Source organism: Ranitomeya imitator, chromosome 1 (assembly GCF_032444005.1).
Source record: "Ranitomeya imitator isolate aRanImi1 chromosome 1, aRanImi1.pri, whole genome shotgun sequence".
Taxonomy (NCBI): domain Eukaryota; kingdom Metazoa; phylum Chordata; class Amphibia; order Anura; family Dendrobatidae; genus Ranitomeya; species Ranitomeya imitator.
This window is the reverse complement of record NC_091282.1, coordinates 842,125,138-842,138,964: the sequence shown is the minus strand read 5'-3', so window position 1 is coordinate 842,138,964 and position 13,827 is coordinate 842,125,138. Positions and strand designations below refer to the sequence as shown.

At 42.7% G+C, this 13,827-nt stretch overlaps 1 protein-coding gene across 1 annotated transcript in view; it reads right to left on the bottom strand.

Annotated features, from left to right (window-relative positions):
- The window catches only part of TMPRSS9 (transmembrane serine protease 9), a 229,271-nt gene extending 217,076 nt beyond the window's left edge, over positions 1-12,195 (bottom strand). The window contains exon 1 of the mRNA XM_069740847.1: positions 12,051-12,195. Coding sequence (XP_069596948.1) covers positions 12,051-12,195 — 145 coding nt within the window. The remainder of the gene's footprint in view (positions 1-12,050) is intronic.
- Between the last annotated feature and the right edge of the window lie 1,632 nt (positions 12,196-13,827).

The following is a 13,827-nucleotide window of genomic DNA, read 5'->3' as shown; positions in this document are numbered from 1 at the left end:
GCTGTCATGTGCAGGGAAACAGTCTGCATCAAATGTAGGGAGATGACATTTGGTCGTAAAGGGGTTAAAGGTGAACTCCAAGTTCAATATACATAATAATAATCTTTATTTTTATATAGCGCTAGCATATTCCGCAGCGATTTACAGTTTGCACACATTATCATTGCTGTCCCCGATGGGGCTCACAATCTAAATTCCCTATCAGTATGTCTTTGGAATGTGGGAGGAAACTGGAGTACCCGGAGGAAACCCACGCAAACACGGAGAGAACATACAAACTCCTTGCAGATGGTGTCCTTGGTGGGATTAGAACCCAAGACTCCAGCAGCTGCAAGGCTGCAGTGCTAACCACTGAGCCACCGTGCCACCCGTCTTACATCAGCATAAGATTGCACCATCCTTCGCAGTCTTGACCAAAGTGGACTTCATGTAAGATAACCAAGGAGGAAACCACTGTTGAAAGCGAATCATAAAAAGCGACACTGGAATTTGCCAAAATGTATATTGACAAGCCACAAAGCTCCTAGGGGAATGTCCTAAGGACAGATGAGACAAAACCGAAGCTTTTGGTAAGTCACATTAGCTCTATGTTCACAGACAGAAAAATGGAGCATACAGATAAAAAGAACATTGTAGCTACTGTGGAGCATGGAGGAGGATTGGTTATGTTTTGGGGCAGCTTTGCTGCATCTGGCTCAAGGTGTCATAAATCTGAACAACAAAATCCATGATGGTATAATAGCCCACAGACAACAAGTGATAAGGCAAAAGGTTAAATTTATAAAAAGTTATATCTTTATTACAAAATTGGTTAAAACACCTGATCAGTGACAGGGCTAAAAAAACCTCCATAGGGAAGGACCAACAACATCACAGACGCAACAAGTAAGTATATATGTACCATACAAAATGTTAGATTCCCTAACAGTATATAGCGGAATAAATATATATATGGTAATAACTAGGAAAATAAATCTAACTGCAAGTGATTGATATACATGTATACAAGTAAGCGGAAGCTCAGTCTCCCCAACCTAACAATAAGGGACCAGAGTATAGTAACCAAACATATATATACACAGTGTCAATGTGCAGTGTGACACTGGCAGGCCATGATAGTATAATACCGAAAAAAGTACAAATGCTGCAGCTACAGGTGCAAGGGATGACAATCTAGTATAACAGGCAATTAGTCAAAAAATAACAATTAGTGCCCATGGTATGGCCATATGTGTAAAGAGGATACCACAAAAGGATATTGTACCATAAAAAGCAATGTGCAAATGCTGCAATCTTGAATGCCAAAATGACAGTATAATACGGCAAATACAATAGTCATAGGCCGAATGATTAATAAGAGTGATGCCAGTTGGTAGGTGAAAGTGTGGGAGGGCTTACCGCAAGAGTATCCTGCATCCGGTGTCCTTCCCTCCCACCCGACGGGCGCCGTTTCGCTGCTCGCTTCTTCCGGAGTCACACATAACAATATCGTTAACGATATCATTGCAACGTCGCGCTTTTGGTGACGTAGCGACGATCCCGCTAACAATCTCGTTATGTGTGACAGCGACCAACAATCAGGCCCCTGCTGGGAGATCGTTGGTCGTTGGGGAATGATCAGGACAATTTTTTTGTCGCTGATCACCCGCTGTCATCGCTGGATCAGTGTAAAGCAGAGCACACGCTGTTACTGCCGGCGCTGACACAGTCAGTGCAGGGCAGCTCTCGGGCGGAGCGCGTACATTAGCAGTGCTCCTGCCGAAAGCAGTTTTAACCCTGTGGACGCCGGGGGACGTGACAGACATCAGAATTTGAGTATGTAGTGTTTTTTTTTTTTACTTTTACAATGGTAACCATAACCAGGGTAAATATGGGGTTAATAAGCGCGGTCCTGCCCTTAGTAACCCGATGTTTACCCTGGTTACCCGGGTGCTGCAGGGGACTTCGGCATCGTTGAAGACAGTTTCAACGATGCCGAAGTTGTTCCTCTGATCGTTGGTCGCTGGAGAGAGCTATCTGTGTGACAGCTCCCCAGCGACCACACAACGACTTACCAACGATCACGGCCAGGTCGTATCGCTGGTCGTGATCATTGGTAAGTCGTTTAGTGTGACTAAAACTTAAGGTGCATGTTTGAGAGTCTCCTCTCACACTGAAATCAGACAAGCTCTTTAGATCAGTTCTTCCTGGAAGCGATTGCTGTAATCATAGAATCAGTCAGGACAGCCAGGAACATCTTTATTACCTCAAGATAAACGTTATAGAGCTACAGCACCAGACTCATCCCCTTTCCCCCTCACTGCATCAGCTAAGTACAGTTCTGGTTAGGTTAAGACACTGTGTGTGAAGAGAAGTTATCTGGAAAGAGATTTTCATACAGCACTGGCAAAAATTAAGAGACCACTGCAAAATTTTCAGTTTCTCTGATTTTTCTCTTTATAGGTATATTTTTGAGTAAAATGTAAATTGTTCTTTTAGTCTATAAACTTCTATCAATATGTTTTCCAATTTCCGAGCAATACATTTTGTATTTTTTTTCCTGAAAAGTAGAAATGGCCAAAATTAAAAAGAAGACAGTGCCTTCAGACCTCAAATAGTGAAAAGAAAACAAGTTCATAATCATTTGGAAATAACAATACTAATTCAGAGTTCAGAAATCAATAATTTGTGGAATAACCATGACTTTTAATCACAGCTTTCATGTGTCTTGGCATGTCTTTCACACTGCTTCTGGCACAAAAATGTAAGCAGTTCTACTTTGTTTGATGGCTTTTGACTATCCATCATCCTCTTGATTACATTCCAGAGGTTTTCAATGGGGTTCATGTCTGGAGATTGGGCTGCCCATGACAGAGCTTTGATGTGGTGGTCTCTTAATTTTTGCCAGAGCTGTATGTGCTGATGAAACATTACATGAAGAGAAGTGATTCTGTGTGATGAAAAGAAGCTTGAATAAAACCCTGTGATTAACTTTAGCTCAGAACTGTATCATAGCTGTGTGCCTGTACACTGTTACCTCCCCTCTACTGTGATGAATTACAATTAATCGTTGCCCTGAGTAAGATTTGGCCAGGATTCCAAAAATAACTTATGTTTTGTCTTCATATGCTGAGTGGCGTACATGCAACACAATAAAATCTCAAGTCTATCAATGCATTCAAAGTCAAATGTACAGCCCAGTATCAGAAACCTTGGTGTGATTCACAGGTTATGGCTCCTCCAACAGGATAATGGTCCAAAACACATGGCTGAAAACATCCAACAATGGCTAAGAGCAAAGCATTGGACTCTTCTGAAGTGGCTTCTAAGAGCCCTGATCTAAATCTTATTGAACATCTGCGGAAAAACATGAAACATGCAGTCTTTTCCTACTTTAACAGCTGCGTACCAGCAATTTTGTCCACATCTGTATTACCACTAGATTATTTCATATAAAATGCTACTACTCAGGGCCGCCATCAGGGCATTACTGACCTTACTGGCGTATGGGGCCCGGTGAGCATAGGGGGCTCGGCCCAGGCATCAGTGGCAGGTTTCTGCCTGTTCACTAACTGAACGTGCGTCCTATAGTTAAAATCTATATTGCCGTGTGGGAAGGCTTCCCGCACGGCAACAGTTAACAGCCACTAGCCAATCACAGGCCAGCAGCTGACATTAGCCCGCATGTCGCTTACGTATGACATCACTGCTGTATGCCGGAACGTCTGCACCTCACTTGAATCAAGAAGAGAGGACACCACTGGATCTCGGCCACGTAAGGAGAAACTTTATTTTGTAAAGCGCAACTATGGAGAGACATGGGGGCAGTGTGGAGAAACATGGGGGCAGTATGGAGAGACATGGGGACACTGTGAAGAGACATGGGGACACTGGAGAGACATGGGGCAATATGGAGAGACATGGGGCAGTGTAGAGTGACATAGGGCAGTATGGAGAGACATGGGTGCAGAATGAAGAGACAAGGGGCAGTGTGAAGAGTCATGGGGCAGTATGGAGAGACAAGGAGGCAATATGGAGAGACATGGGGTCTTGATGAAGTGACATGGGGACACTGGATAGACATGGGGACACTGTGGAGAGACATATGGCAATGTGGAGAGACATGGGGCAGTATGGAAAGACATGGGGGCAGAATGAAGCGACATGGGGCAGTGTGAAAAGATATGGGGGCAGTGTGAAGAGGTGCGGGGGCAGTATGGAGAGTCATGGGAGCAGGATGGAGAGACATGGGGCAGTGTGAAGAGACATGAGGGCAGGATGGAGAGACATGGGGGCAGTGTGGAGAGACATGGGGCCAGGATGGAGAGACATGGGGCAGTATGGAGAGACATGGGGTCAGTGTGGAGAGACATGGGGTCAGTGTGGAGGGACATGGGGGCAGTGTGGAGAGACATGGGGCAGTATTGAGAGACGTGGGGGCACTGTGGAGAGATATAGGGACACTGTGGAGAAACACGGGGAAGTATGGAGAGACATGGGGGCAGGATAGAGAGATATGGGGCCAGGATGGAGAGACATTGTGACAGGATGGAGAGACATGGGGACAGGATGGAAAGACATGGAGACAGGATGGAAAAACATGGGGACAGAATGGATAGACATGAGAGCAAAATGGAGAGACATGGGGCAGTATGGGGAGATATGGGGGCCACAATGGAGAGACATGGGGCCAGGATGGTAAGGCATAGGGCCAGTAATAAGACACGTCGGGTTCAGAATGGAGTACATATGGGAGCAGGATGTAGGACATTATTACTGTAGGGGCTAATTATAGGAAATTATTACTGCTGTGATATATTTTATTTTTGAGGATACTATTTTCAGTGCAGGGGAGAGTTCCTGGTATTGTGCAGGGTGACACTGTTGCTTTTTTTTCTTCATCTGGCGTAGTGTAGAGGTTGGGGAAAAATTTGGGAATGTGCTCTAGATAGCTGTGTTATTTTCTGCAGAAACAAGTACTGGCTGGAAAAAGTGATGGCGATGTGTGCTGGATGAAGATGAAGGACTTCAATTAGAGACATCACCGGTGAGTCAGTGCTCCTGTGTATAATGTAACTGATGATCCCTGTATTAACTGTACACTGACACTACAGCTCTGGCAAAAATTAAGAGACCACCACATCAAATCCCTGTCATGGGCAGCCCAATCTCCAGACCTGAACCCCATTGAAAACTTCTGGAATGTAATCAAGAGGATGATGGATAGTCACAAGTCATTAAAGAACTGCTTAAATTATTGTGCCAGAAGCAGTGTGAAAGACTGGTGGAAAGCATGCCAAGACACATGAAAGCTGTGATTAAAAATCATGGTTATTCCACAAAATATTGATTTCTGAACTCTTCCTGAATCCTGAGTTAAAACATTAGTATTGTTGTTTCTAAATGATCCGCAGCGTCCAACCCGCAGCGGCTAGATGTTTCAACATAGTGGATGGGATTTCCAGACCGCAGCATGTCAATTTATGTAGCGGAGATGCTCTGTCTCCGCTGCATAAATTACCCATTCACTATCATTAGATGCAGTAAAACCGCATTATCTTCCTAGTCACATGCGTATTAAGTGCAGGAATGCAGCTTACTACACATGTGTACTAATTTAAATAAAGGTGTACCTTGTCTCAGCCAAAAGTACAACTACACTGCAGTTCTTGCGATCTGCTGGGCTGATCGTGAGAACTGCAGTGCCCGTGACCGCCGGGGACATCTTCGGTGATCATCTTCAAGCTCCACTGTGTCTGGATGTCTGGCTGAATAGTGGCATAATGCCACCGTTTAGCCAAAGGCATCCAAATGTAGCAGAGCTGGACTGGTCGTGGGAGAGTATGTATATCTTCTCGGCATACATGTAAGGATATTGTTGCTTTTTTATTTTAATTCTCTTACAGGAGAACGAGTGCATTGATGGAAGAGGCGATGCAGTAAGTATGGTTTAATTAAGATCTATTAAAGGAGTCTGTGTCATTATTTCAATTAAAAGACTTTATTCTGGCTGCATCTTTATTTACCATACAACTATAGGATTAGTAATGGATAGGGGTCTTATAGACACCTCTCCATTGCTAAGCCGTGGGCTTGATGTCACCTGACAGTACAAAGGTGACATCAACCCCACAAATATTACCCCACTTGCCACCATTACAGGGCAAGTGGAAAGAGCCGATTAAAGTGCCACGATTGGCGCATCTTTGGATGTGCCAATTGTGGGGCGGCTGCAGGATGCTCTTTTTAGGGTGATGAGGGCCATAATCCATGGGCCTTGCCAGCCTGAGAATACCAAGTCACAGCTGCCTGCTTTCTCCTTTCCTGGTTAACAAAAATAAGGGGACCCCATGCTATTTTGTTTTTTGAGGGGATCCCACTATTTTTGCTAACCATCCAAGGTAAGCAGACGGCTGCGGCCTGGTATTATCAGGCTGATAAGGTTCATGGATATTGGATCCTTACCAGCCTGAAATACCAGTCCCAGTAGTCTGCTTTACTCTGTCTGGTTGACAAATATAAGGGGATCCCAAGCTATTTTTTTTGGAGGGGATCCCCTTATTTTTTCTAACCATCCAAGGTAAACAGACTGCTATGGTCTTGTATTATCAGACTGGTAAGGTTCATGGATATTGGATCCTTACCAGCCTGAAATACTAGTCCCAGTAGTCTGCTTTACTCTGGCTGGTTGACAAATATAGGGGGACCCCACAATACCTTTTTTTTAAACTATTATTTATTAAAAAAGGAGGGGACCTCTCTCTGTGCTCTCCTCCACTTCCTGTGTCGTGTACTTCTGGCTGTGTCACAAGATTCACCATTATTTAAATTAGTACACATGCGTAGTAAGCTGCATTCCCACACTTAATATGCATGTAACTAGGAAACAGGGTCAGCGGACAAGGCAGCTGCCTGGGGTCCCCACCCACAAAGGGGGCCCCCTGTGTCTGCAGCCCCTTTATGAAGTGCCCAGAGAGTGTACAGCATTACTTACAGTGAATAACGCTGTGCATCCTCTGCAGTCCTTGATTGTCTCTCCCAAACCCCTCCAATCCCCCCTCTCTCTCCCCTGCATTGTCAGGTTAGAAGTTGAGAGTGAAGGGGAAGGGCACAGTACAGCAGAGGTCAGACCTGGGGCAGGATAATGTCTGCAGTCCTGTGTGTGTGTGTCACCTCCTCATCATGGCTGTTCCTACATCATTGTCCTGAGATCTGCACAAGTGATATCAGAACCTGGTAATTATACATATACACTACGGTTCCAAAGTTTAGGGTCATCCAGACAATTTTGTGTTTTCCATGAAAACTCATACTTTTATTAATCAAATGAGTTGCCAAATGAATTGAAAATCTAGTCCAGACATTGACAAGGTTCGAAAAAAATATTTTTATTTGAAATAATAATTTTCTCCTTCAAACTTTGCTTTTGTCAAAGAATGCTCCCTTTGCAACAATTACAGCATTGCAGACCTTTGGTATTCAACAGTTAATTTGCTGAGGTAATCTGGAGAAATTTCACCCCATGCTTCCAGAATCCCCTCCCACAAGTTGGTTTGGCTTAATGGGCACATTTTGCATACCATACAGTCAAGCTGCTCCCACAACAGCCCGATGGAGTTGAGATCTGGTGACTGCTCTTGCCACTCCATTACAGATAGAATATCAGCTGCCTGCTTCTTTCCTAAATAGTTCTTGCATAATTTGGAGGTGTGCTTTGGGTCATTGTCCTGTTGTAGGATGAAATTGGCTCCAATCAAGCGCTGTCCACAGGGTATGGCATGGCGTTGCAAAATGGAGTGATAGCCTTCTTTATTCAAAACCCCTTTTACCTTGTACAAAGCTCCCACTTTACCAGCACCAAAGCAACCCCAGACCATCACATTACCTCCACCATGCTTGACAGATAGCGTCAGACACTCTTTCATCATCTCTTCAGCTGTTCTGCATCTCACAAATGTTCTTCTGTGTAATCCAAACACATCAAACTTGGATTCATCTGTCCATAACACTTTTTTCCAATCTTCCTTTGTCCAATGTCTGTGTTCTTTTGCCCATATTAATATTTTCCTTTTATTATCCAGTCTCAGATATGGCTTTTTCTTTGCCACTCTGCCCTGAAGGCCAGCCTCCCAGAGTCGCCTCTTCACTGTAGACATTGACACTGGCGTTTTGCGTGTACTATTTAATGAAGCTGCCAGTTGAGGACCTGTGAGGCATCGATTTCTCAAACTACAGACTCTAATGTACTTCTCTTGTTGCTCAGTTGTGCAGCGGGGCCTCCCACTTCTCTTTCTACTCTGGTTAGAGCCTGTTTGTGCTCTCCTCTGAAGGGAGTAGTACACACTGTTGTAGGAAATCTTCAGTTTCTTGGTAATTTCTCGCATGGAATAGCCTTCATTTCTAAGAACAAGAATAGACTGTCGAGTTTCACATGAAAGCTCTTTTTTTCTGACCATTTTGAGAGTTTAATGGAGCCAACAAATGTAATGCTCCAGATTCTCAACTAGCTCAAAGGAAGGTCAGGTTTATAGGTTCTCTAATCAGCCAAACTGTATTCAGCTGTGCTAACATACTTGCACAAGGGTTTTCAAGGGTATTCTAACCATCCATTAACCTTCTTACACAGGTAGCAAACACAAAGTACCATTAGAACACTGGAGTGATGGTTGCTAGAAATGGTCCTCTATATACTTATGAAGATATTGCATTACAAACCAGAAGTTTGCAGCTAGAATAGTCATTTACTACATTAACAAAGTGTAGAGTGTATTTCTGAATCATTTAATGTTAGCTTCATTGGAAAAAACTGCTTTTCTTTCAAAAATAAGGAAATTTGGAACTGTAGTGTATATATCTGTGTGTGTACATGGGTAGTATACAGTGTGTGTCTGTATATGTGTATATAGTATGTGTGTGCATATAAAGTATATAGTATGATTGTGTATATCTGTGGTGCATTTGTGTGTGTGTGTGTGTATATATATATATATATATATATATATATATATATATGCATGTACATACAGTATATAGTATGTGTGTCTGTGTATATTATGTTATACTGCATGTGTGCAGCATATTGTGAAATATGTATAAAGTGTATATATATGAGCATACTGTATATACTGTATATAAACTGAATGTTTCTCTGTATATACACCTCATATTTGTCCTTGTACACACTGTATGTCTGTATACTGTATATAGAATATGTAGTGTATGTTTTTATATTTATAAAGTATATATAATATGTGTACATGTATAGTGCATATCTGTGTATATGTGCTGCATATATAGTTCTGTAATTCAAGTGTCACTATAATAGGGATCAGCAGTTTATGTCTAAGGCCTGTGTTTTACATTAGTGCATGTTCACACTGTCTTTCTTTACTGCACCATCTGGGTTCTGCCTGAATTCCCTATAGAGCCATAGATTGCAATGACAGGAATGGAGTTCACGTGAATTCCACAGGTGATGTTTTTTCTCTGAACGTGTCCGTCTGTCCAAACAGCCACAGAAAAGTGGACACTTTTGGATGAAAAAACAGAAACAGACTCTGAGGGTAGGTGCACACGGTCAGTAAACTATGCAGGTTGGACGTTGCGTACTTGTGCAGCGTCCAGATGTTACAGCATACAGTAGTGGATGGGATCTCAAGAAACCCCCATGCCCACTATGCATCCATAGACACCCGCGGCTCACCCGCAGAGACAGACATGTGTCACGTCTTTCCAGATTGCAGCATGTCTATTTCTCTTGCGGAGACGTGAGATAAATATCACCCGTACACTGTATTGGACGCAGTGAATCCACACGGTTCCGTGACCACAGAGGAGTCACCTGCGTTCAATAGTAGGCAGCGGACATGTGCTACATCCAAAGCGCTGCCAATTCCTGACCGTGTGCACATACCCGAAGAAAATAAATCAGTCAATTTCAGAAAAAAAAACAAATTCATTTGACTTCTGCTCATGTCAATGCAGTCCGTGGCCCGTCAGGGATTAATGTGAATCCTATTTTAGGGGGATTCAGGCAGAGCCCCCGGACGCACTGCAGAAGCTCAGTATGAACAGGGCTTAATATACTATTGGATGGAATAGTGAAGTCTACTATACTATTCCGCGCTGTCCCAGTACAGCAAATAGACACGGACACCGACCAGAAGACACGCTTTTTTTTTTTATAAATCCAACCCGCAGCATTTACTGACCGTGTGCACATACCTCAATATATTTGCAAATATATCTGCAATCAGAACATTTTTTTCCCTTCCCAGAAACCAACTTTCAATTAGCTTTATTTCAAGTGACAAAAAAACGCATGCAATGAAAAAATGCATCAAAAACTCATGCGAAAAAAAACTCATCAAAAGCGCATGTAATAAACGCATCAAAAATACAGTTGACCTGCCAGTGACCTCACATGCAGGTTTGGTACAGATACCACCTGCGTCAAATCCTGAGCAATTCCTGATTGTGTGCACATACCCTCACTTATTTTTTTTAATTTTAAAGGGAATATGTCAGCACATTTGAGCTATCTAAGGCTAGTTTCACACTAGCGTTTGGCAGGGCTGCGGAGGAAAGCCTTCTTCCTCTGTGAAGCCCCGCCCACTGCCGAGCCTCTTCCTTCAGCTCCGCCTATGTCTACATGCGTCCTGCATACCTATCTTTAACATTGGGTACGCAGGCCATGCAGATGTATGCGGATGCCTATGCATGCGTTGTCTTGACACTGCGCTGACCTGCGTCAAACGCAACATGTTGGATTTTGTTGTGGTTGGTGCGGCTTCAAAACGACGCATGCGGAGGCATCTGCATACATCCGCATGGCCTGCATACCCAATATTAAAGATAGGGTATGCAGGACAGATGCAGACGTAGGCGGGGCTGAAGGAAGAGGCACGGCAGTGAACGGGGCTTCACGGAGGAAGAAGGCTTTCATCTGCAGCCCTTCCGAAAGCTAGTGTGAAGCTAGCCTAACCTATTAATATGTGCATACAGGTTATAGAATGCTGAATGTCTCATATCAGATGCCAGCTTTTATCCCTTTATGAAAAGGAGTTCTCCCAGGCTATGGTGAGGTTGTTGCCTGAAATATAATGCTGTCTCTTCATTATCCTATCTTTCTCCTCTCTCATCGTCACTCTGTCCCTGTGACGTCAGGTGCGCGTCCGGAAATCCTGAGCCTGCATATTCCGACTTCTGACGCTCCTCTTCAGTGTTCCTCCCATATTAACAGTTTAGATAGGTCAAATGTGGTGACAGATTCTCTTTACACTGAATACCCCCTCTGATTGGCACTGTATCGCTGATTCAAGATCAATTTTCTTCTACGACTTGCCCCTATTTGATTGGCCGGCATCATAGAAGAGCAAAAGTAAACGACCACAGAGAGGTTCTGTGGTATATTATTTTTAAAACAATTATTTGAAAACAATAATCAGGGGGCATAACTTTGGAATGGAAGGGCACAGAAAAAGGAGAAAACCTGTTCCAGAATCATTGAAACTGTGGCAATTGGATAAAATATTCAGATTTAATTTAAAATATTAAGATCATATTTAAATAATAAAATCCAGTGAAAGGTCTTCTATAATTATTTATTCTGATCAAAACGGAATTCATTTGTTTGTTGCATAGAATAGTTGATAGTATTACTTCAGTAGCATTTATATTGAGCAGTATGTAGGGGCAAACAATTTGAGTGGGGAGCCAGAGTGGGAAATATCTGTAGCCATGCATTTAAAGAGAAACCTTCATGATGTACCGTATATGCCTTCTGATCTGTGAACAGATTGGCATAGAGAAGCTGAGCAGAATGAGATATGGTTTTGTTAAAAAAAAGTTCAGTGTAAATTGTATTTTGCTCATTGAAATCTCTGGTGTTTGTATGAATAGGACTTCCCCCTGGACTCATATGCATACAGAAAAGATACCATTTTCAACATGACATGTTCCATTTAACCAAGAACTAGCAGGGATTCCCCCCAGTGAATACTGTCATTTATTAGACCTCTTTTAAATAGAGTATTAGTGTTTAGATAAGAAAAATAAATATGCACACTTACTTATTAATAGTCCGGCTGTGAGACTGATGGCCGTGCCTCCAAGAAATATTGAGGCCAATATCCATTTGCAGCATCGTGTGTGTATGAAATTCACCTTGTCCACATCTAACACAGGCAGTGTATCATCACATTGCTGGACTGCCATTGTAACAAAAGAGCTGTAGAGAGTAGACAAGTGTCATGCCACTTTCACAATTTGAGAGTAATGCCTCCCCCCAAAAAATTGTAGTGCATTATGGTCAGCAGTATAGAGATGCACTTTTCATGAAGCAATTATCACAAAAACTTTCCATTTCACACACATAAAGGGATCCCGTCACCTCCAGAAAATATTTACTTGCAGATATGGTGCTAATCTGTAAGTAATTAGCATTTAAATCATATCTTGCTGCCTTAATGAAGCAACGGCTACAGGAAGAAAATTAAATTATATTGTCCCTGTAGACACTCGCTTTCAGTAATTGGGTGGGTGCAGGAAGCGGTTACAGTCACTGTTCACTATCCTGGGAGTTCGCTCTAATCACTCCCTGGCACATGGATTGACGGGATGTGGTTCACTTCCAGCAAGCCTAGTAGACACAATTTAAATCTTATTTACCTGCAATTATATCTGCAGAAAAAAAGCATTTTTGGCAATGAAAAGTTCCCTTTATATGCACTGATTGTTTGTTTTGCTTGTTCTTTTATTCTTATTTAGATACCGTAATTTCCATAAAAATAACACTTTGCAAAGTAAATAACAATATATGTGATTTTGTTTCTTTGAAGCAATTTTCTACTTTATATTTTATCAGATGTGTTGGGGACATGATTTTATGGCACTGACTAATGTATATGTATGAGAGGTTCTTCTCTTGCACTTGTTAGTGCAGCTTTTCTTGCAGACTGCACAACTACACTGCATTACATACATACAGTTGTGTGAAAAAGTGTTTGCCCCTTCCTGATTTCCTATTCTTTTGTAAGTTTGTCACACTTAAATGTTTCAGATCACCAAACAAATATAAATATTAGACAAAGATTACACAAGTAAACACAAAATGCAGTTTATAAATGAAGGTCTTTATTATTAAGAGTAGTGTTGAGGATTCCGATACCGCAAGTATCGGGTATCGGCCGATACTTGCAGTATCGGAATTCCGATACCGAGATCCGATACTTTTGTGGTATCGGGTATCGGTATCGGATCCATAGGGATGTGTAAAATAAAGAATTTAAATAAAAAATATTGATATATTCACCTCTCCGGCGGCCCTTGGACATCACGCTGGTAACCGGCAGGCTTCTTTGTTTAAAATGCGCGCGTTTAGGACCTGAGGAATGACGTCGCGGCTTCTGATTGGTCGCGTGCCGCCCATGTGACCGCCACGCGACCAATCAGAAGCCGTGACGTCATTCGCAGGTCCTAAATTCCTAGAATTAGGAGTTTAGTGAATGAGAATGACGTCGCGGCTTCTGATTGGTCGCGTGGCGGTCACATGGGCGGCACACGACCAATCAGAAGCCGCGACGTCATTCCTCAGGTCCTAAACGCGCGCATTTTAAACAAAGAAGCCTGCCGGTTACCAGCGTGATGTCCAGGGGCCGCCGGAGAGGTGAATATATCAATATTTTTTATTTTAATTCTTTATTTTACACATTAATATGGATCCCAGGGCCTGAAGGAGAGTTTCCTCTCCTTCAGACCCTGGGAACCATCAGGATACCTTCCGATACTTGGTGTCCCATTGACTTGTATTGGTATCGGATATCGGTATCGGCGATATCCGATATTTTT